General features: G+C 27.8%; 2 protein-coding genes across 14 annotated transcripts in view; one reads left to right on the plus strand and one right to left on the minus strand.

Moving 5' to 3' along the window:
• The window catches only part of Med (Smad/Smad4 homolog Medea), a 44,520-nt gene extending 29,220 nt beyond the window's left edge, over nucleotides 1–15,300 (minus strand). For 3 of the 8 annotated variants that reach the window (XM_071177788.2, XM_071177781.2, XM_071177762.2), the window contains exons 1-6: nucleotides 14,985–15,097; nucleotides 12,357–12,400; nucleotides 10,444–10,749; nucleotides 4,065–4,239; nucleotides 2,412–2,441; nucleotides 295–447 (exon numbers count right to left, since the gene is read on the minus strand). In XM_071177788.2, coding sequence (XP_071033889.1) covers nucleotides 295–447; nucleotides 2,412–2,441; nucleotides 4,065–4,239; nucleotides 10,444–10,749; nucleotides 12,357–12,400; nucleotides 14,985–14,988 — 712 coding nt within the window. In that variant the 5' untranslated portion in view covers nucleotides 14,989–15,097. Of the gene's footprint in view, nucleotides 1–294; nucleotides 448–2,411; nucleotides 2,442–4,064; nucleotides 4,240–10,443; nucleotides 10,750–12,356; nucleotides 12,401–14,984 lie in introns of all 8 variants that reach the window. The other 5 variants (XM_071177797.2, XM_071177786.2, XM_043052625.3 and 2 more) reach the window with 4 other exon arrangements.
• A 55-nt stretch (nucleotides 15,301–15,355) lies between these two features.
• Nucleotides 15,356–25,100, plus strand: part of LOC107442573 (serine/threonine-protein kinase Nek8) — a 51,886-nt gene continuing 42,141 nt past the window's right edge. For 5 of the 6 annotated variants that reach the window (XR_011636179.2, XM_043052620.3, XM_071177742.2 and 2 more), the window contains exons 1-5: nucleotides 15,360–15,691; nucleotides 17,606–17,706; nucleotides 20,117–20,290; nucleotides 23,813–23,892; nucleotides 24,214–24,329. Coding sequence is in view for 5 of the 6 variants with exons in the window: in XM_043052620.3 (XP_042908554.2) it covers nucleotides 15,553–15,691; nucleotides 17,606–17,706; nucleotides 20,117–20,290; nucleotides 23,813–23,892; nucleotides 24,214–24,329 (610 nt within the window). In the remaining variant the exon portion in view is untranslated. Of the gene's footprint in view, nucleotides 15,692–17,605; nucleotides 17,707–20,116; nucleotides 20,291–23,812; nucleotides 23,893–24,213; nucleotides 24,330–25,100 lie in introns of all 6 variants that reach the window. The other variant, XM_071177734.2, reaches the window with a different exon arrangement.

Below are 25,100 nucleotides of genomic sequence, written 5' to 3' on the forward strand. Positions count from 1 at the left end.
CTTTTACAAAAGTTCAAGGTTTTGGACACTTTAAGACAGTTTTACCCAGTTTAGGACAGTTTTACCCAGTTTAAGACAGTAAAACCCACGTGTCCTGTCCAAAACCAGTTTAGGACGTCCAAAACCCCAACCCTGATACAAATTGTATATTAACTAAATCAGAAACCAAAACTCATACATCAACATGAAAATACACATGGTTTTCAAAGAAATGACAGAAAAATTAAAGAGTCTCGCCATAAAAGGATAGGGATACTCGATCCCATTCTATTTTATTTATGTTAAGGTGAATACCTTGAGATGATGCAATGAGAGGTCTCCCAAACGCATCAGTCTGTGGTTGAGCAGGATGATGCTGCACAGTCTGTGGAGTATGTTGAATTGTTTGCATGCCACTTGGTCCACATTCTAATTCACCATACTCATTCTTCACCATTTGGTTTTCACCTGCGTCATAAAATTTAAAAACAATACTCTAAATAAATAAAATTAATTAAAAAAAAGACAAGTTTTTTTATTTTTGAGAATTTTATACATTAAAAACAAGCTTATGTTTAGTTTCTTTGGTATTTTTTTAAATATTAGTTTTTAAAAGTTTGTATGCTTCTACTGTAAAGCAGCAAGCGTAAAAGATTATTTGTTCCCTGTAGTAAGCTTAAGAAAATTGGTTTTCCTACCAATTTTGCCATGATGTCCATACCCGCCAACATTGGAGAATTAAAATTACAGAGATTTTACTAGCGATATTTTTTGGACTACATGTACAGTTTTGATACATCATACATAAACATGTAAGTCAAAAAGAGAAATACAAAATTAGAACTAATATGAGCACTTACATTTAACTCAGTAAAAAATATGTATATAGATCTCAGTTGAAAGAAATTTTTTTTAAACCATTAAACTATTAACACTCAACAGATCAAAATAATTTTCATAATTCTAAACAATTAACTTCATTTTACAGAATTTTTACATAATTCTATTTCGAACATAAGTAGCTGATTTTGGTCGTGCATAGGAATTTTTTTTTAAAAATCTAAGTTCTGTTCATAACAGTAACCAGAGAAATTACTTTTCATCAGAAAGTGAGGAGCAAAATTCGTCACAATTTTTTTTTACTTTACAGGAAATCATAGTAATGCTTGCACTCAGCATTGCTATGCGGAATGCACGGGATCCATAACATAACATCTGTAATTGTTTTATTGAAATTACATACATTTGCAGGCTTGTGTGCTCAATTTAGGCTTACAAACCTTTGTCAAGTAGGACAGATAGAACAATTTAGAGAAGGGCATCACAAAAATATCCAAGGTTAAACAGGATTAAAACCCGCCACCTCCACACTTCTCACAAGGTTTGGCAGTCGATACTGCTCAACCCCAACATGCGTAATATTTTTTAACTGTCCTTTATTTCCAGTTTTATTTTCTAGTTGCCCATTTGTCACCAATAATGAATGATTCTGAAAACAGAAATACATTTTTGTTCTGATGACTGGTAATGACCAAATTTTCAAAAGTTAATAATGCATTCGTTATCGGAAAAAAAATGATTCACTGAATGAATGACTCACAGTAGTATTCTCACCACATCCAGTTTGGTATGTGCGGCAATGTGCAAGAATACCGGAACAGGTCATAGCTTTATCTGTTCAGAAGTAGGAGAAGAATTTTTGCCATTAACAAATATTTTATTGCTAAAACATTTTTTTAAAAAAATGTTCGTCATAAAATACAGAGAAATTTGAGAATATACGGGTAAACGGGAGATAATCATAAAATATGGGAGACTTTAACAGGAGACTTGGCAGGTATGCATGTCCTTCTTAAAATTAAGAAATCCATCAAAATTTTAAAATATGGATTTCATTGTTTAAAAAAATGTATAAGGGGGCAAACTAATTACATTTTATTGAAATCATTGCTTTTTTTAAAATCTAAATTGTAGGAATTCCTCAAATAACGTGTTGTCAAGATTAACTTTTCAATGTTAATGTTAAATCATAATTTCATGACTAATGGTATAATTGTGGTGATGTGGTCAACATTGCACACAGGCCATCTTTATTTCCTAAACATGCTGGACCTATTGATCTAAAATTGGATGGGCTTTAACTCGCCACTGGGGATCAAACTACAGTCCTCAGCACCTTAATCACTGAGCCATCGTGGTTTATAATATATATATATATATACATATATATTTAATAAACGGTTTCAGTTTTTTTAACAGACAGAGTCTCTTGACTAACTAAAGATTAGAGTCTCTTTATCATAAAAAATAATTACACATAAATATAGATAATAGTAATAAAAAAATTGAAGCAGAATACACTCATGGATTGTTAAGACTAAGTACAATACATAAAATAGTAAGCAATAATTAAAGAATATGAATTAACTTACCGGGAGTTTGTAACGTTAGACCAGACAAATCTAAAATAAAAAATTACATCAGATTTTTTTTATTAAAAATTGCAATAAAATGTAGCAATAAGTGCCGTGTTTTAAAGACTGCTCTTTCTCAGTTCACCATATTAACCATAGTGTGTAGCAATATTTTTACACATAAATAAAAAAATAATAATTATTATTTTATAAAATTAAAAATAGTTTTAATTAATAAATTATTTAATTACACACCTCCAAACTTTAATTAGAAAATAACAAAAAAATGAGCAGTTAAAATATAACACAATCTTTACACTGTAAATAATTTGACAATATTATTCTTTAAGAAATAGTAATACAATACAGAACTTTTTATCCGAAAACAGAAAACCAGATAACAGGAAAAGAATTCGATACATTTCCTCACCATTTAAAATTTTTTTTCCTTGTAAAATTTTACGATTTTTCTGCCTTTTTTGAAATATGTTTACCATCATTTTAAAAATAATCATTAGTTCCCTACACAGTCAGGAAATGTAAGAGTCTTGTACTAAATATTATCAATCATTCCCTTCCTTAGTTGTTCCTTTTCAACCACAGCTGAGTGAGAAAGGGTGACTCATTGAATACGTGTTTTCTCAGCATCTGTACCTTCAGCACACGGAGTCATTACTACCCTCTTCTCACAGTAGGAATCTTAAGATCATGTCCGTTGATTGTTTATAGCAGAAGAATTAAAACAAATAATTTCATTTGTCTCTTTCGATAAGAAATCTCTTAAAGTCCCCCTAACCCAATATTTCAGCAAAAAAGAAAATTTTCATTAATTATCCTAGATTAATGAAGTGTAAAATTAAAATAGAATTATAAAATTCTGATGTGTCAAAAACAAGTTTAGAAACAAAAGAAAACAAACAATTTATCATTCTGATGATAAAAACTTTTTTTTTAATAAGTGAAATTTAGAGAACTATTATAAATATGTATTTTAATTATCCAATAGCCAGAAATCGTGCAAAAACGTGAGAGGTGCATGACGTTTATTAGTGTTGATCAATGTAGACATGAAGGAACTTGGTTACTGGAATCCCCCCCCCAAGATAAAATATTTAACGACTGTGATACCTATGTTAAAGACAATTGTTCATGTCAAACTTCTTCAGTATATTTGGTACTAAGATCTTTTTTTCATTCCTGTTCTTATATAATGAATTCCTGCAACAACTGGTTGTGCACCAAGGGGGTCACGGAGATTAAAGCTCCACAATTTCATGACTATCGGCATGAATGCCAGCATTTTGCACAGTCCACCTTTACTTCCCAGACAAGCTGGTACACATGGATTAGAGGCTGGGAGGGCCACAAGCCACCTTTGGGGATTAAATCCCATGGCTCCACTAATTCAGTTCAGAGCCTAAGCCACGGAGTCATTGTAATCTTTATAGCTCTCATATGTTAATTAATATTTAAGTGGGGGAAAAAACATGTCGACAAAATTGCGTCCTGCTAAGTACCCATAGTTTCCTAAACCTATCATAATCACCTACTCGAAAGTTATAAGGAGTTGAAATTCAAATCAATCCAAAAACTGATGTTAATTGACTTTGAAACAATTGTACTTCAAACTTTTTTATAAACACTTATAAAGTGGAATGAGAATTCAGTTACCTATTGCAGGAGAGACCACTCGTTCATAATGGTATGGATTAACACAAACACTGTCACATTTTAAGTCGAACGCAAATTGACAAAATTTTACATGTTTCAGTTCATTTTTATGCAGGTCTGGCCACCTCCAAATGCGCGCATATATTACATGGGGGAAACCTTTTCTTCCAGCGACCTGTGAAACAATGAAAACATTTTTAATCTTATTTAAAAGAGTATTATGAGATAACAATTAATTATTTCAGGGACATACATTCTACAATTAAAAATGTTTGAATAACAAAATTTGTAAAAGAAAGTTACCATTTACAATGAATGGAGTACCAATTGGTACCACGTTTGTACAAAAAAGTTTAGAAAAGAAGTCATTAGTCATCAGTCGGCTAAATTCTGGAATCTTAACAGTTGCAGAAGCTTATGTAGAAAACTGATTTTTAAAAAGCAGTTTTTATTTTCATTGGGCAAGGTGCTGGTCAGTCAATTTAGATTAAAATCAATGATTTAGAAGGGTTTAAAAAAAAAAAAAGAATTCATAGATTTAAGCAATGAAATTAAAGTATTTATAGATATTTTGCAGAAGTGATTGTAACACAAAGAGAAAAACCTGAAAATTTTATATGCAAAAACTTGATATAACGATATCAATGTACATTAAATTACCTACAGATGAAAAATATCACACCTTTTCAGTAACTAATTTAAGAAAAAACTTTTCTTATATGTATCACGTTATTGGATTTTAAAATCACAGAATATGATTCATGATAATGAATTTTAAGAACAAGAAAATACAAATCGCGATATTGGAATTTAAGTACACAAAAATACAAATTGCTTCATTGGATTCTAAAATCGCATAAATAAGAATCCCGATGTGTGATTTTTAGATTGAGTGAATATGATTCTCAATGTGTAACTTTTAAATCACTTGTAAATACTAAAATCAATATTTTAAAAATGCGTAAATATGAATAGCGACATTTGATTTTAAACTCGCATGAATATGAATCACAAAATTAATTATACAAACACACCTAAATGCAAACCACATAATTGGATTTTTAAATCACTTAAGTACGAATCACCATGTGCAATTTTAAAATTACGTGAATACGATTCAAAATGTGTAACTATTAAGTCAGGTTAATTCAAATATCGATGTTTAATATTAAAATAGCATGAACATGAATCGTGATATTAGCGGATTCCAGTGTAGTTTCAAATACTAAAGCTGTCGATAATCCAACAAACCTAAAAAAACAAATTGGCGGAAGAATAATATTTATGTAAACGTCTCTTCAATGCGATTTAGCAAAAGTTTTGAAATTTAAATTTTAGATTGTGGAACTTTTGCCAGATTATAAGTTCTGATTCACGGAAATCCTCAAATCAATGGTCTTAAAATGCACAAAATCACGCGAAATTTGTGGAAAAATCATATGTCCTGCTCCTAGTTTTTTTTTATTATCTAGAAGGATGATACGAGAAACTCAGAATTCCGAGGTACACCCAGAATACAATTACCCCTGACTTTGAGTAGCAACAGTATAAATACATTAATAAAAGCTTATGCAAAGCATTAGTTAATTATTAATTACATTAGTTTAAACTTAATGCATAAATAATGATTCTAAAATAACCAAACTTCATTTTATATTAAATACTATGGAAATTCTTATTTCTTACATTTTTAAAGCAATATGCTATGAATAGCTTAGCCTATTTTCTGAAAGTTTCGTTTTATATCACATACATGACACATATAAAGAACTATTCAAAGCTATTTTTCATACCAAATTTATTTTTAGGAAACAGCATGTCAAAATTATGTATCAAAATTAACCCTCAGAGCATTAATTCTAACTTTTTCTGAACTTTCAGATGCAACAAAAAACCAGTTTCTCTGAATGGAAAAATAGTGCATTGTAGGAAAAATATTGTTCAATTTTATCCAGGGACTCAATGCAGGGAGGGTTAAAGAAAGGAAATTATTATTTGAAGTCATAGTTTTCGACAATACCTGCAACATAATTTTAAAAAAAATTCATTTCTACTTTTATACTAAGCAACCTTTAATGGAATAAATTAACAAAAAGGTGTATAATGTAAAAAGCAGGTCTGTTGTATTGGTATCAGAAAACTCGAGTGGTGTTGCTATCAAAAACATCATTTGACACTGCAATGCTATCGTGTTAAGTCGTCTAAGAATACTTTTCTCATAACCAGGGGTGATTGTGAGCCCAAGTCAAAATTCCGGAAAATTTCTTGTTCAAGGAAAAAAAAAAGAAAAAAAAAAGAAGTTTAAATTGAAAAATTAGAAACAAATTTAAACAAGGTTTTTTCCCCCATTTTCTCAATACTTCAGAGTTTACTTAAAATACATTTAGAATTTTACACATACCTATGAAGACCTGGAGAAGTAACTAAAATTTACAAATATGTCTTTCTTTCTTGAGTTTATGGTTATAACAACTATTTACTCATAAAAAATTAATATTAATCATGAATATAATCTTATAAAGTATCTCTCTGGCTCTCCCTTACAAACAAATAAAAATAAACTGTGTTTTTAAGTTCCACCTTTGAAAATTTGATTTCCGGAAACTGTGATCAATGATTTTTTGAAACGTCTGGACTTTCGATCTCCGGAAACTTCCGGATCTCTGTTAGTGAAAATTCCGGAAATCCGGATTTTTTCCGGAGCACAATCAGCCCTGCATAACTAGTTATATTCCATGTACATAACACTGTTATTGTTAAATTATACTGAAACAGTTAAAAATACACCTGCTAACCACAAAAAATATAAAAGTTGGAGACTTTTTGTGACATGGCCATGGTGTAGCAAAATAATAACAAAAACAATTTCACAGAGTCACTTTTACTCTTAAATTATAATATATTAAAATACCTAACTAAATTGTTCATTTAGTTTTAAAACAAACTAAATGATAATAGAATTTTTAAGCATTTTTTCTGAAAGCTTTTTCTGGTTCGCCTTTATGATTGAGAAATTTTTCATTGTTTGTTTTGATAAAAAAAAATAGAATTAGGTCTGCATTCATTCTCACTGGTCACTTTGCTACAAGGAGTGGCCAACACCACCAGCACAAACTTGATCAACACACGATAGGCTTTACTTTTCCTGCCGCTATTTTGTTGTTCTACTAACTTCTTGTAATTAAAAAAAAAAAATAATTCTACTAATACGGAAAAACTATATATTAGGGATGTAACAAATATTTGGCGGAAAGTTAGGCTACATATTCGGCAAAGTATTATTAGGAAAATTTTTTTAAATATTTTTTTCGAGGGGGGGGGGGATTTCAATAGATTTATAAAAGAATAATCAAAAATCGTATTTTTATCTATACATTACTGGTAATTGTTTTCACACATGTTTGTTATGTTCAAAAACTTGTTAATTTATGTTCTGAAAGACAAATGGAACATTGAAATTTAAAGAGTTGAAACTTGATTACTTTACACTGAACAATGAGTTTTGTTGCTGATATTTAAATTTTTATTATTTTTATTCATGCAAGTAAATTTTGCCATTTCTTCAACACTTTATATTTTAAAAATTTAGAATTATTTTTTATTGGTTTCATTTTTGCCTATTTTCCTGTTTCAACTATAGTGCAGCATTTTAACAGAGCGTTTCTAATAAACTTTATTCTTTTATCACTTTTTTCCTGTAAGGTAAGACAGAAAACTGGTAACATAGAAAACTCTGATTCACAATACTAAAGTTATATTTCAGAAGTAAAAATAATTTCATTCTGTTTCTCTTTTGCATTCATTTTCTTTTTATCAGTGTTTTTATTATGACAGCATTTTTTAAAGAGGGTTTATAATGTACATAATTTTTTTATGGTCCTTTTTTCTAAAAAGCAAAATTTGAAAAAGTTAAATTGAGATTTTAATGTTTAAACTTTTTATTTAAAAATTAAGAATGATTTTTGTTTTTGTTTCTACCTAGCTTTTTTTTTGTTGAAAACTTTTGTTTTTATGCTTATGATGCAAAATTAAGAGGGTATCTATTAGACCGTGTCTTCACTTCCTGAAAAATATGTTAATTGGAAAACTGAGAAGAGAAAATTTTCTTTCAAAAATTAAGATTTTTATTTTTTCTGTTTTGCATAAGTATATAATATTTTTTATGCTCGTTTTTATGACAATGCTACATTTTTAAAAATGTTTCTGATAGGCATTACCTCTTTTGACTTTTATGGATAATTTTTGTGTGGATTTTTTATGGATAATTTTAATTCATCTTTGGCATTAAGTTTTGTTTCAAGAATTAAGAATATATATACATTTTAAAATTTTCCTTTTTTTTGACGATGAAATCGTCACATTAAAAGTAAAAAATTAATTTGAGTTTTGCATATAATTAAATTGTTTAAAAAACATGGGGATTTCTTTCTTTTTTTTAAATGTGAAAATTTAGCAATAACTGTCGTAAGAACGATTGAAATACCATATGGATTAAAGAGAATGTCGGGTGTGTCAAAAAATGATTTCTTGAATCTGCGATTTAAATTTCGCATGCCGTGATAATATTGGTATATTTCTAAAATACATAGGAATATAAATAATAACTAAGCAAATGAAGGACATCGGAATTTGGAACAAAACAAAGCAAAAATTCGAAGCAATATCTGTGGAAAGAACCATTGAAATAACGCATGGATTATCTAGAATTTTGAAGCAAAATTAGCACATCAAAGAATGATTTCTGCAGAAAAGAAATTTTTTACTTCATTAATCTTTCTTCATTCTTTTCAAATAAGAATAGAAAAATCACAAAAATTTCTTTCCCCTCCAATGTGCGAAAAAGGCATCTTTTAAATTCTAGAGAGAAAAAAAAATTTCTGCAAAAGGAAAAACAAATTTTTTTCTTCTTCTTCCTTAAAGAAAATTCTTCCTGCACGAACTCTGTGCAACATTCTGTGACAATGTCGCTGTGATTCTGCTACTGGGTCAGAGCATAACATATCTAACAACCTTCTTCAAATTCTTCCTTAAGACAACTAAGGCAATGATTTAATTCACCAACACTGAGATATTTAGTGGTTTTTGATGGTGCTCTATCACTCAAAGTTTGAGTTAATTAAGATACTGCTCCTGGAGATGATTCATTGCAAAAGTTATAGAATGTCATCATACTAAAATTTGTGTGAATCAATTCTTTGTGCACTGAGAAAATTTTTTAAAATTAGTGCAAAAAGGATATAGAAAAACAGATTCAACTTTTCTAAAACATTAAAGAATAGGAGTTCGGCCAAATGATAAAAAATTGGCACTTTGAAAACAAGAACAAAATGGCCATAACCGCCCCCCCCAATTACACTTATACAAACTTTTCAAATTTTTTAATGGATATGTCAAATAGAACCTAGCAACACTAGTTTCAAATACATAAATAGGAAAATATGAGAAAAGACATAAAACAGAAAATAAAAAATCAATCCATATTTAGACTAAATATCATGTTGAATATTTTAAAATATTTATAGCAGGAATGAATAAAAATTTTTGTTTTAGTAGCAAATTTGGTTTTTTTTTTTTAAATAAAAGTTAAAGAATATTTTTGGGGTAAATAATTTTTTTTTTCCTTTCAGACAAATCATAACAATTAGCTTTATAATCTTGTAACTATATTCCTTATATTTTATACATATATATACATTACATTTTTTAAATAGATTTATTTAGATTAAATACTTTTGTACCTGGACCTGAGTAAAATAAAATTCTGTGACACAGACCCAGTGGTGTGAATCTCAAATTGCCTTGATTTTTTTAAAAATACAATTGTTTCACAGAGGACTCTTGAGCAATAAAGTTCATAATTTCCATGTAACATAATTCTCTACTTAATAATAATAATTCATTTTTCTCAACAATTCAAGTAATTCTGTAAGATACATTATCTATAACATAAAAAATTAAAATTTAAACAAATATCTAATTCACAATGACACTTCAAAATTTTTATAGCTTTTTAAAATCTCAGAAAATATTTTTCACTGAATTTTAGATTGTTTTGCCTAAATAACATCAGTCAGATTCTCTATTTCCCAATATACATTTAATAAACATTTTCTTTCCAATGAAAATGATAGAATTAAAAACATAAACAGACAGAGCACTGGAGATATCTCTCATTACAATTAAAAGATTTCTTCTCAAGCATTTTACTTAACACAAAATTGTTTACAAAAAAAGAAAATAAAACTGATTTAACTTTTTGAATTCCTTAAGTTGGACACAGCAACAGCCGTTCTAAACACATTAGCAATTTCGAGCATTTAGTTGGAAAAAATATATATATACATATAAAAAAACATTAAGAATTCAATATCAAACATGCCTGCAATCTTCCATCTAAAGTTCGCTGAATAGTCACACATTTACTGTGGTGTTGACCATTTGTGGTGATAGCTGTAATTAAACTGTCAAGTTCATCTCTTTTTTCTTTAAGTTTTTTAACCAAACTTTCAATAGCTCTTTTAGAAAAACTTTCCGATTCACCGCCCTGTCTGTGGCACATTAAACTGTGGACTATGCTCAAACAAGCATCGGCAGATGTCGGAGCATTTGTAGTCATGGTGATAGTTTCATTACACTCAGGTTGTTGTAAAGTACCAGGAAATCTACCAATAGTTTCTTGATTAACCTGCAACAGAAAATAGTTTCAGATAAAACAAATATTAGTTTTTTTTATCTGTTTTCCAAACTTTACATGACACAATCAAGTTTAAAACACAAAGCATTAACCGATTAATTAATTAAAAATTCAAGATAAAGGACAACTAACAAAGAAAAATTTGCAGTCACAAAACTTAAAACAAGTAGAATTTGGAAGAGAAAAAAATGATTAACCGAGTTAACAAAAACTTTCACCTTTAATCTGATACCTTACCTTTGATTTTTACAATTAGCCTCAGATTTAAGAAGAATGTATCAGTGCCAAATTGCCTAAGAGAATCAAAATCATTATTTTTCTCCATGCATAAAAAGCATTATACCTTTCTTTCTCACGATGAGGTAAATTCTACTATTTGCTCACGAAAGAAAGAAAAAAAAAAAGACAGTAGAATACAAAATTAAAACTTTTGCATTTCTTTAAATATGTATATCTTGCCTTTCTAAAACATGTAAAACTGCACCCCTTGTGAAAAGCTGAAAATGTGGAGATGTGAAATCAGATTTTCAAAAAATGACCCACGCAAGATAAAAGTTTTTAAAATGACAAAAATAAATATTTTTTAGCCTATTTCATAAATTGTTTTTCTTCAAAAATTAACAAAAAAAATAAAATAAATAAAAATAACGAAATTACAAAAAAGGAAAATTTTAAACGAAACAATGTTCTTTATTTTGTGCAATATTTAGTAATAAGCATTAAAAATTTTCAAGTACATGAAATAATAATTATAATAAAATTTATATTGACTGATTTTTTATTGAGAGGTTTCGAAAAGCCTCAACAAATTTTCAAAAATACACTTAAACTGCAGGAACTGGTAAAATATAGTGCAATTAGCAGTTATAAAAAGTAATAAAAAAATTTAGTAAAAAAAAATATATGAATCAGACTATATTAATTGGAAAGAAAGAAATTACACAAAATGCAAAAATATAACATAAGTAGCTTAAAGCTAAATCGTTCTTGAAAATAACATTAGAATGATTTTGAATTTTAAAAAAAAAACATTCATTATTTATACAACAGTGGTAAACTGCATAACTGAGAGTGATGTGAAAAAAGGTATATAAATACCAAAGAAAATTTAATAAAGGATTTACTCTAAAAAGTAATATAATAGCATAGGTTTACACAGTGTACAAATTTACGACTTTGTTAAAATTTAATATTGTTCAAATTATACAAATACATATAAAAATAAATAATAAACAATAAAATTTAGAGAAATCTTAAAAGAAAACAAAAAGTAATAAAATGCTTCAGGATAAGCATAGGATTAAAAAATAACAATAATGATTCTTTAAAATATATGAGGAAACTAAAAGTTGTATTTAGCTTAAGAATTCTTTGAAAAACATTGCAAATTGTAAATGCATTTCAAATTTTTACGATTCCCATTTTATTTTAAATCATACAGAAAATTAATAGACTTAAATCAATTTAAGTAATCTGTTATGGAATATTAAATACCATTTTGAATGAAGATTCAAATGATAAAACTAACATAAATATAACATAAAATATAACTTCGAGTAAAGATCCAAATGATGAAAAGCAACATAAATATCACCCACCACAGATCCTCCTGGGGCCAAAAGGTAATTTGTAGTCACAGTACCTGAATATTAAAGTCATTTACTTTAAAAACATCAAAAAGAAAATATGAAATAACAAAATCAATCCAGAAGGTACATATAAAACAAAAAATTAGGATACATTCTTGCGAAGAGAAATAAAATAGATTGAAAATTAAAAGGCTTGCCATAGTTGGAAGATAAAAACTTGTTACGTGACTGAATTGAGAATTGAAGATTTGTTGTTGTAAGAATGAATTGAAGCATCAGTGATTAACAAGTTTGAAGCGAAATAACAACTTCATGCATTTAGAGTAGATTAATATATTTTTTAAAGAAAATGCATGAAAGAACTCTAAAAAAAATTGGAATAAGATTTGTGGAGAAACAATAGGAAAATATACACATTCTGTAAGAGATTGCTGTTAGACAGATGTTTACTTCTCATAGAACTTAAGTGAAAATTAAAGACTTCGCAAACACATAAATGAAAAATTTAACACATAAGTTTAAAGATTTCAATAACAAATAATTCTGAACAATAATAATAAAAACAAAATCAACATGCATGAAGAGAATTTTTTCTAGATACTAATGGTTATAATAAATAGAAAGCTTATCATTGAAGCAAAATAAATGCTTGAACAGATTAAAAATGAAAAAAATATTTTTTAATGGGTGAAAAAATTCGAAAATATTTACAGTTTATCAAAGAAATTAAACTCAGAAAAAGAATTAAGTATTAATAACTAATTTTTAATTTAATAGAACACTATCCATCCTCAACTGATTATCTTAAGTAAAGGTCTTAAACTTTTTGCATAATAATATTCTTCTATTTTGCATAATATAACTTTTTGCATAATTTGAGGGATAAACCTCAAAATATGTGAAACCTTACACTTTATGCTGTAATAGCGATTTTCTTTATTTGTTTTCCTCTCACGACCCGTAGGAATTTATAAATTACAGAAAATTCTTATGAATTGTAAAATTATGCATAAATTTAAACACATATCACAATTATAAAACTTCTCACAAATTGCCACGTAAGGATAACATAAGAGGGATACACCAAAATTTTCTAAATTTCTTCTAGTTTTAGGATGCTTGTTATTGTTTACATTCAGTCAACCATCTATATAAAAATAGCAAAATGATAAAGAAATAAAAAATAATTTCATTTTATTCTATCATCTCTGTTTTAAGCTATTGCTTACTAAAAATATTAAAGCAAGGGCAGTTTACTTTGAAAATTAACACGTAACTTTTAGTGATATCCTTTTGCTAAATCTCCTTAAAATCTGATTTAATAACTGAAATTGCCTTTAATAAAAATTGGAATGCAAATTAATTTTATATAAAATTTTAGCAACTAATTTGATCTAGCAATTAACTTAAAAATATTTTGGAAATTTTAAACAGACGTAAATAAATTCATTTTTTTTTTATTTAGAAAAAAATTCACCCCAATTGAAAAAATAAACATTTAAAAAGTATAATTTGGTAGATTTCCATACTGATACCTGAGCCAAGAAAGTTGCCAAATTTAGTGACAACCAGGCACTGTGAGAAACGAATTAACAGTAGACATTATAAAAGGAATCCAACTTGAAAAAGTATAATTCATAATCATAAAAATTTTGATAACTTTATAAAACCTTTGATAACTTGGAGATGAATGATAGTTAGAGTAACATTGACAGGCAAATATCCTCAAAAAGTTAAATATGTTTGGGCACGGCTAACATAAAAGTACCAAAATTTTAAACAGGACAAAAATTTCATCACAAAAAGACTATCACAACCTTCAAGTATCTTGAACAGTTCTTAAAAACTTATAATTATAAAAAGAAAAAAATTTCAACATATCAATAATTTACAATTGACAAATTATGTTGGTCTTAACGAAGCATAAAGCTTTAGTTTTCCCAAATTTCTAATCAGTATGAAAATAAAGTAAGTTGTCATACACAGAAGACTCAAGGACTAATGCCAGGATTATAACAATATCACATTGATGATACAACAAGACTTAAAACTAAATTTCAGATACATTTTAGTGGTTGAAATGTGTAACCCTTTTCAAATATAAAAAAAAACAGCAATAAACAGACAATAGTGATTAATAAAGTTACTCTTGTAATTAAGAAATGTTACTGTTCATACTCAGTTGCTTGACTGGAAAACTTTAAATGTGATGGTCAAATTTTTTAATAAAAATATTAAATCAATCCCTTAGATTATATGTAATAACTAATTATGCATGATCAGATTTTTTTTCTTCACATCTTAGCATAAAACACCTATTGAAAGGTGGCTTAATTGTATTTCTTAATGGCACTTAAAGTGACACTATTATGACACATTTTTCACCAACTATCTTAAGATACCCATCGGCATTTAACAATTTATTTTATAGAACATAAAGTAATAAATTTATTAGCGTTAAAGTTGAGACACCATTTATTGATACTTCAGACAATAAACAATTGAACATGTGGAGTGTGGTTTAGGTATAATCGCTGTTACATTAACATGTAGCATTCATACTAAACGTTTATCTAAAATATTACCCTTAATACTCATAAATATGTATGAGAATTAATAATTTTATATCGTTCATACCCATAAATAGAAGGTAAAGGAGTCCTTTTATTATGACAAGAATGAGAATCACTCACAAAACATAAACAACATGAGAAAAGCAAAGTAAAAGTGCATTTTTAAAATTGTGGTTGCCATTTAAAAAGTGTTCTGCATTGTTTTTGTTTGCCTTTTTTTTAAATTTTCAAATATTCCTAAAAAAATTCCCTTATTCTTTAAAATTTTTATTTTTAAGTTAATAAAATCACATATCTCTGTTAAAAAATCTTTTAAAGAGAAAAAATTGTGCCAAGTCTTGCGCTTGAGTTGACAAGATTTAGAGGTCACGAGTGACGGCAATCGACTTGGTAGGGAAGGATTGAAGAAAAACATAGGGATTTTTTCATGCTTGCGGGAATTTTGATAAATGTCTTTTTGTTTATCCTGTTTGTTGTCATGGTAGAGTGTAAACAAATTGTGATAAGCAAATTTAATTTCGTCTTAAATATTTTATTCAGAAAAATTTTAGTAAAATCGGGTCGTCGTTTTTGTGGGAATTTTTTTTGCTAAATTTTAAGTTTTTGATTGTGGTTGTATTTTTAAATTTTAAATGAATTCTGAATTTGATTTAAGATTGCTGTTTTTATCTAGTGCAAGTCAACATGTTCAATATTTTTCCAAAAGCGTGCGTAGAAATGTTAAAAAAGTAATTTATACCTATGAAAATAGTTCACTGGACGACATACTATGTGCGTAAAAATTTTACTTCTCTTTCGTTGTAAATGATTTTGCATGTAAAGTGGTAAAAAATTGTATAGCATAATTTTACTGTAAAAAAATAAAATAACAGTATATATCTCACTAAATTCACAATGATTATTTCAATTTTCTTTATTTATTCAATTGTACAATAAGTCTGAAAAGATTGTTCATAAATTATTATTTTTTTTAAAAAAAGCATAGATTATTTTATTTTTTAGTCACCCCCAAGAAAGCCACAACATACTTTTTAAGAGATTTTTTGAAAATCTTTTGGCGAATTGAGGAAGATAGTAAGTCGCAGTCAGATATCAATGTGGAAATATCCCAGTTTATTTAAATATGGGAAAGATGAAGAGACATTATAATTCTATGTGAAATTTTGTTCCAAAATATTAAAAATGCCATTGTATATCTATTTAGAATGTATGTATCATCTATTTAGTCTATCTATTTAGAAAATTTAGTGTCAACATTTGTATAATATGCCCAATATTATCAATCATTTCTTGCGATCTTCAAGGCTTGGCACATTGTTTTATGATCATCAGGACAAAAAATTTTGGGATCTCCTTGTTCGAAACGCTGAAAGTCTTATTTTCATATTTTGTCAGAAATTTGGAAAAGTTTTTATTAAAAGCCATAATTTAAATTTTGGTTCTCAGAATATCTACATTAAAAAATATGCTAAATTATTTTAGCTTCTACTTTAGTGCTTATTTATGCTAAAAATTAAATTTCAACTTGTTTATATCATTCATTCAACTCTTTTATAAATATATATCATCAATCATTTATTCAATTTGTTTAAACCATTAAATTTTTAAAAGTCAAATTAATTTAAAAAAAGCACCACACTTTTTGTAAGGGGTTTCTACATACATGCTTTTTTATACTGAAAATTAAATTTTAACTTGTTTATATCATCATTTTTTTAATTTACTTATAAATATACATCTTTAATCATGTATTTAATTTGTTTACATCATTAAATTTTATAAAATTAATATTATAAAAAAGGCACTACGCTTTTTGTAAGGGATTTTGTCTAGACCCTTTACATTCCTTGGGTCCTAGAACAATTGTCTTCCCTCCTGAGTGTGACCTTGTATGTATAGTGAAACTTCTGGGAGAGATTACCTCTGTGTAACGACCTCCTCTAATTATGACTACTTATGAGAGGCGCAGAATTTTTTCGATAGACCTTGTGTTGAAGAAAACCTTAAGAACAGACCATCAAAACTTTTCCCAGGGACCAGTCAAACCTCCGCACCAAATATGGACTATATACAATATCGGATATATGTACTATACCGTGGGAGAAACCCTTCATGGGAAATTCTCTTTCACTTATATAAATAATTTAAGGCATAGAAAAAGTGAGTTCAGGTAACCTTGAGTAAACCATAAAATTTAAACTACTGACAATTTTTTTTAATATTTTTAAATATCAAAATACAAAAAAAGCATATGACGAGATTGGTGCATGCATTATTTGGTTTTCATTTTTATATTTTGAGAACATTTTTTCAGAAGTTTGAAGCTTCATTGTTTATACTGGTTTACCTGAACTCAATTTCTCTGAACTTTAAATTTTAAAGTACCAATCGAGGTGAAACATAATTTACCATGAAAAGCTTCTCCCATGGTCTAAGTGTATTTTTAACATATTAATGGGGCTAGTGTATTTTAAATGGATTTGACTGCATTGCCCTTGGTATATTTTCTAAAGATACATGTGGTAAAGGTAATAATTATTCTATATCTTTTTTATGTTTGTTTGTCTTTTTTTTAATTGAATTGGTAATTTCCATGTGTAGATTTTTCCTTATTCTTGTCGTAGGTTTACACAATTTTGTTTGTTCACTTATTCTATTGCGTTTCTTCTCTCTTTTTTTTTTTAGCATTTACTATTGCTGAATTAGGTGGGAAAAAAGTACAAAGTATGGCTTTTTTATTACATGGTACTTCTAAAGAATTGTTTCTAGCTGGAGTAGGAAACAGTGTGAGTAACTATTCAATTTTTTATGCATCTGATATTAACAGAAAAAACTGACTGTTACTTTAAGTTATATTTATCAATTTTTATTCACACAATTGTATATTAAAGCAGAGTTCTCCCTGGAAATAAAAAAGGACAGGGCACTTTCTCACAGAAAAAGGCACTTATGAGTATTGAAAAGGCACTTAACATCGTAAAAATTTATCAAAATGTGTAATATTATGTTATAACTGAATTTGATCGTCAACACTTTCAAAATTACCCTATTATATTATTTTATGCATGCATTTCAGAAAAGTAATTCTCACTCATTATCAAAATAGGAGAAAATTTTGTAGTTTATAAAAAATAATTAATAGCATGGTAAAAGACAATCACGTGAACAGTTTTATTTCACAAAAAGTAAACTAAAATAAAAATATTCATGGATAAATAGCTTGAAAGCTTTTTTCTATAATTTAAACTGAAAATTATGAGAAAATAAGCATTTAAAGGTAATTTTTTTTTTAATAAAAAGGTATTTATTTAAAAAATAGTTTTAAAATCACTTAAATATTAAATAAAATACCGCTGAAAAAAAAGAAACTTATAACCAGTTGAGAATAATATTAACAAAATAAATATTTGTAATAATCAAAATTAAACCTATAAACACAGGTCATTTTACCACAGTGTAATTACTTTTTAAACAGTGAATTATTTTTTTTTAATGAAATACAAATAAAAATACAGCATTTTTAAGGGGTGGCAGTTTATTTTTACAAAAAGGGTAGTAAAGGAGGGTCACCCTTCTAAAAACACTTAGGAAAAACACTGTTACATGTAGATGTATGTAAATTTAACATACAACAAGGTTTATTTCCCTCCCTTAAATAACTAATCAAAAGGTGTTTGTGCCCCTTCAATTTTATGCTAAGTCTGTAGAAAAATATTAACTTTTACACACTTTTAAATAGCAAATTAAGCATTTTATAGCTTTTTTAATTATAAAAATGAAAAATAATTTAAAATATAATTGAATAGATAGGATCTTAGGTGGTTTCATTTTCATGTTTTTTTTTTTTTTTTTTCACTTTTATTTTTGAATTTAGAGTCTAATTTTGATAAGTAATAATTCTCTCCTAATATTTTGCCCAAGCATTGAGTTTTAATCAGTATCTATATCTAAATCAAATGTTAAGAGAATATGTTATTTATTTTGATTTTTTCTTATTCTTTATGGAAGTATTTGGACTTAATTTTTTTAAACATGTTTTCAATTGAACAAAATTTCATGTTTATTGTTTCTGAATTGCAAATAAGATAACCCTTTCTGGGCTGAAAGTCTCTTGAAAGGATCTAAATTTATCAAAGATAGTAATTTTGTTTAATAAATTATTTAAAATTATCAAACAAAGTTTTACTTGCTTACTTGATTTTTATTTTGAATTATTTCTTAAATTATATTAAACAGTCTTCATATAGCCTTTAAATAAATTATGTTATTAAGATCACAACTAACAGAAATATAACGTGAGTTCTTTTATAATTTTATTTCAATACTTAATATGCCACTTCTCAATTAGTAAAACTCGTCTCTTTTTAAAAGATCTGAAAAAAATTAAACATTATGGATCATGCCTAGATCCAGCAGAATCTTAAACTACATCTTCAGTCATTTTTTGATCAAGTATATAACAATGAATTATTATAATTATTAATTCAGTTATGTTGCAACTGAAGAGAATATATTAAGTATGAATGTATTATCATTATTTAATCATTATAATATCTATTAATTCTAATTATTATGTTTTCTTAACATTTTGGAAAATAACTCACCTATCTATTTTAATGTATTAAAAATTACTTTTTATGAGGAATTTGATAAACAAATTGTATAATTGTGTGCAAAATTTTTTTGATTTGTCAAAAAGCTTTTGAAATATAGCAAAATGTACAAAAAACGAAATTAACATTAAGGAGTCCAAATTTTCAACTGTTCCTCATATTTTGAGGTTCAGGAATTCAAATCTATTAAAAAAAAAAGGTATGTTCATTCATAGAAAATATGTTTTTGGGACCAATATTGTAACTTAAAATATTGTCTGCTCTAATTATCGAGCATATTTAAGGTAAGGCCATCATGAGATCTTAATTAGTAAGAATCCAATCGATCGATCATAAATTATTCAGGCAGTTAAATTTTTTATTTTGCGCTCTGTACTTTTTATTGATATAAATATTATTTTTGTTAAAAAAATGATTGAAGTTGAACTGTCTACCTTTAATAACATAAGATGCCAAAATTCCCTAATTATATTTAAAATTAAGTTTCTTTAATATTATTTTGGGCAATAAAAAAAATGCCATTAATGTAATATTCATAGTTATTTTTTTTCTCTAATTATATTATGCTAAAAAATTTTTTTAGGTTATATGCTACCAGTCTTTAGTGCAAGATGTATTAATAAGAGATTTTTTTACTTGCTTATCATCGACATTCATGGATATGAATAAAGAGAAGGCTCGTATTGATTTTTTCAATTCTTCACTTACCCCAGATGAAGCATCTAAATTTAGTGATGAACTTCAAAGTATTATAAAGGTAAGAAACACTTCCTACCCCCGTGGCAGAAACACGGCGACACAGCGACATTGTCGCAGAAAGCGACTGAGTTCTTGCAGAAAGATTTTTTTTATTTGGGAAATAAAATTTTTGGTTTGCCACAAACAAAAGTTCTCAAAATAAATTCTGCAGAAACAGAAGCTGTTTTACCAACAAAAAAAAAAACATTTTCTTCAGAAACAAAAAATTTCTGCAGAAGCAATAATGGTTCTGCAAAATTTTTTTCTTACAGAATTGTTTTAAATATTTTTTTTTTCTAACGTACCGCGGAAGGAGAAAGCGCTCGTAATTCTCCGTTAATCTCCAACACAAACAGTTACTGGATAAAAAGGGGAGAATTGTTTTCTCCTTTATTAAGCTATTTTTGGAAATTTGCCAACTTCGGCCTCTATCGCTGGCGCAGTAATTTGCTTTGTGTTTTTTTATGAGAACAGAGCATTTTATATTTTTTGCACTTATGTGGAAAATTTCATGCGTAAAAAGATTCTTTTTTAAAAAAAAGCATGTCTAGCGAAAAGGTTATTTGTTGCAATTGTGAAGCCACAATAGTTAAAACAAATTTGAAAACTGATTTATCAAGGCGGCATTCCGAAAAAGAAATATGATGGAAGTCGACAACATGTAAAAATGCCTATATGCTTTGAATTAAATCGTCGATAAAAAAAAAAAATTAAAAAAAAATGCTATCTAACGATAAATGAAATAATATCTCACTATCTACGATTTTTTAGCATTCGAATGAAAACCAGATTGGTGAAAAATAATTACTGGTCACTTTCAAACAGGTTTCCATACGCATGCGAAAAAAATCGCATCCAATGAATATGGCTCTAATACCGATGTTTCAGTACTGATAAAGACTATTTCGTTTCGAGATGTTGAATAGACTTGAGCATATTGAGTCGGAAACTGCTTCTGCATACTTCGTGTGGAATCAGTGCTATATATTTACACAATACAGTGCGAAATCACAAGCGCTGTGTATTTTTTTCGTTCTGAACTTAATCTGATCACGAAAAAAGTTTTATTTACCTCCTTTTTTTTAAAAAAAAAAATCTTTCAATAAGTCAGTACAATATTAATCGAATCTAATTAATTAGATAAAATTAATTAGATATAGAAAAAATTGAAACAAACATTGCTTTAATTTTTTTGCTTTTAGAATTCGGTTATAGTCAATACTATTTTATTATTTTGATTACTCAACTTCAATATTAATTTTTTCACCTAATTTGTTTCTGCACCTGATATAACTACTATAGTGAAACATTAAATCATACTGTTTTAAACTGATACTTCAAATTCAGTTATCTTGTTTCATAAATTTAATCTTTTTGTCCATTCTTAGCTATTTCTATAAGTTCTATCTTATTACAGGTTCTGGGTAATCTTTATTTATGCTCTAGTAAGCTAAGCATTTTTGTCTGCAGATCTATACATTTATAACTTTTCGTTATTATCGAAGATTATGCAAATTTATACTTAAACAATTTAAACTTATTAAGAAATGTAAACTTATATTATGAAATTAAGAAAAAAAATCTACACAGTTTTATTCTATGCATGTAGACTTATTTTATAAACACGAATTTCATCTGTTATTATAAATTCATTACACATACATTTATAAAGATAAAAATATTTCGCAGAAAGATATTGGTTCTAATTAGGTTTGTCGCAGAAAGTCAGAAAAAATTCTGCCACAGGGCTTCCTACATTTCTTGAATGTTTTTGGAAATACTAAATTGATGATTTTTTTATAAACTCCATTTTTATCTATACATGGCTTGACAATTGCCAAGGAATGGTTACATTATTCAGAATAATTATTAATAGATGTTGATTGATGAAATGAAATTAAGTACATATTTAGTTGAGACAATACGCATTTATTATTATGCAAAATAGTTCAGATATTGACATATCGAAAAATAATAAAATTAAAAATGAAAAAGATGTCCATTAGATGATTTCCAAAGTGCCATTAAAAAAAGTTCTTCTTGCTAGAATGAAATAGAAATGAGTATCTCAGTAAGATATGTGATTACCTTGGATACTAATGCACATGTTGCATCTGTTATTTACGCTGAGCACTAAACTATCAAAGAGTATTTGTGGGGTACTGTCCCACTCCTCTGTCAAGGCAGTTTTCCGATCTTGCATGGTTTGAAAAGGGTGTGTTCTTTGCGAAACACATCTTCCAAAGGCAACCTTAGGAATACTCTATAGGATTTAGGTCCGAAGAGTACACAGGCCTTTGCATACGGTCAATATCTTTACTTTCTAGTGCGTCTGAACCTCAGACCCCCTGTATAGCCACTCATTGTCATCCATAAACAGAAAGTCCTGATCTACCACACTCCTAAAAAGACAAATATGATAGAACATAATCACTCTGCAATACCACTGAGATATAACGCTACCTCGCTCAAAGATGTGAAGCAGTGTTCAGCCATATAGCCTGATGCCTGCCCATAACAGCACATCAGGGCCATACCAATAATATTCATGGACCAATTGTTGGGCCCAAAGTGTTCCCTTCTCTCTTCACACCAACTGGTGGCCAGAATTACTTTTTATAGTGATTCGTCAAGTATTCGCCATTTCATAGGGTATTTGTCTGAGAACTTCACTCTGAACCTTTACTGGTTACCAAAGCCAATACGTTTCTTACATCAACGTAATCTTCATCGACGATGGCGTGGTTAGAGCGGGATGTATTGAACAGGTTTCCATGTATGCAAATCAACTTGATTTTATTGCTGTGAGATGCTTCTGGAAGAAACATGTGTACCATTAGTGTTTAGAGGTCTGCAGCTACCTGCCTAGGAAAGACATTTCTTTTCCTTTTCACTACTGAGGATACATACAGTTACCCTTGAGATGTGTTGTTCCTACTACAACCACTGGCATATCGCATATCATATACACCTTCAGCGGTCTTTTTTTTCATTGCGAGATCACACTTTTTACACTCCCATTTACTGCGACCTCAGTGGCGACATTTTGATCTTCTTCCAGTCCTCTTACTACTTGTCCATGATCGTTAGAACTCAAATGATATCTTGATAACATTTTGCACTTAATTATTGCAGCACGACACTGAATTTCACAAAAATAAGTTCAATAACATATGGTGCTATTTTGGTCAAACATTTAACATTCTGAATTTTCGACTGAATGAAGAGATTCTGTGCACGCCCTCTACACTTGATTTTACTGTTATTGGTCCGCTGTCAGGAATACTACTTTGCATATATCAGTTGTTTCTTAGCAATTGTTAAGCAGTGTATATATTCTCATCTTAATAGTTTCTTATTAAGTTAAGTTAAGTTTCTTATTGTTAATATTTTTTTCAAATTTTGATAGTTTGTTGTATATGCATTTTTTAATTTTAATAATTTCTCTTTACGTTCATTAAATTTTTTTTTTATTTTGATAATTTACTTTTAAGCTTTAATATATATATATATATATTGATTTGTTGTTCTAATTTTATAGTTACCTGTTGGGGTTATTGAGGATGTTAATAGATGTAATGTGCAAGTTGATTGCACTATAAATGGTGAAGCAAAATCTAAGTAAGTAGGATTTAAGTTTATTTTTCTTTATAATAACAACATAAATCTGCAATGTTAGAACTATGAAAGTAATAGTAATGGTTAGAAACGTATTGTTAACCGTAACATGATGCATAAAAGTGTAATAACTTTTTTTCCCAACAATTTGTATTAGCTGATCATTTATTTCGATTTTGTTTTCTTTAATATCTTTCGTAAATATTTTATTTTTGTCCATAATTTAGAGTTATGGAATTATTTTTTATGTAATTAACTGGACACAATAAAATGATCTAGTTTGTTTTTTTTACCTATGTATTTTTGTCTTTCTTTTTCTTCAAGACTTGTCAGTGAACTATATTTTCATCAAGAAAAATTGGAGGAACTTTTGAACTCATCTTTGCCGACTCACATGCAAAACTTATCAGGTTATGAAAAAATAAGAACTGTTGGAAAAGGTAGGTAGTAAACAGATATTACTTAAATTTACTCAAACAATATCTTTTCAATAATTTAGCATGTTGTCTCAATTTTTTATAGATTTTGTTCATATTGTAAGCATTATAAAAACTTAAGTATGCATTTTTTTTTCAATTTTGTCTGAAAAAGAATATTTTGATACAAATTTTAATTTTATGATTAGAATTTTATGCATGCAAATTTTCTCCTTTTTTCATCTGAGAAAGAATGTTTGAACAAAGGTTTTAATATTATGAATGGAAATTGATGCACACAAATTTTCTTCTGTTCTATCTGAAAAAAGAATGGAATAATAAAGGAAGGTTAATATATGAATGGAAATTTTGCAAATGATTTTTCTTCCATTTTGACTGAAAAAGGTTGAAATTCCCAATTACGAGTTGAAATTTGTGCCTACAATTTTTCAAAATATTAGTCTGAAATAGAGTATTCACATAGAAACTCTAAATTATGGATAGAAATCAATGCATACATTTTTAATCTCTCTCTCTCTTTTTGTCTGAAAGGGAATGTTTTAGCTATAATTCTAATTAACAATAGAAATTTACGCATGTAATTTTCTTTCTTGGCATCTGAAAACAAATTTTATGGTAGCAATTCAAATATTATAAATCTCGTATTTTTCTCTATAATGTTGAATGCTCACATTTTAGAAATTTTCTTTTACCTACTTATATTTTACACAATATTTTTTATAATTTTTTTAAATGATTTATTTTTGTGATCATTAAAAAAAGGCTGAAATGATT

Source organism: Parasteatoda tepidariorum, chromosome 3, assembly GCF_982258835.1.
Source record: "Parasteatoda tepidariorum strain Cologne lab strain chromosome 3, Ptep-v5.0, whole genome shotgun sequence".
Taxonomy (NCBI): domain Eukaryota; kingdom Metazoa; phylum Arthropoda; class Arachnida; order Araneae; family Theridiidae; genus Parasteatoda; species Parasteatoda tepidariorum.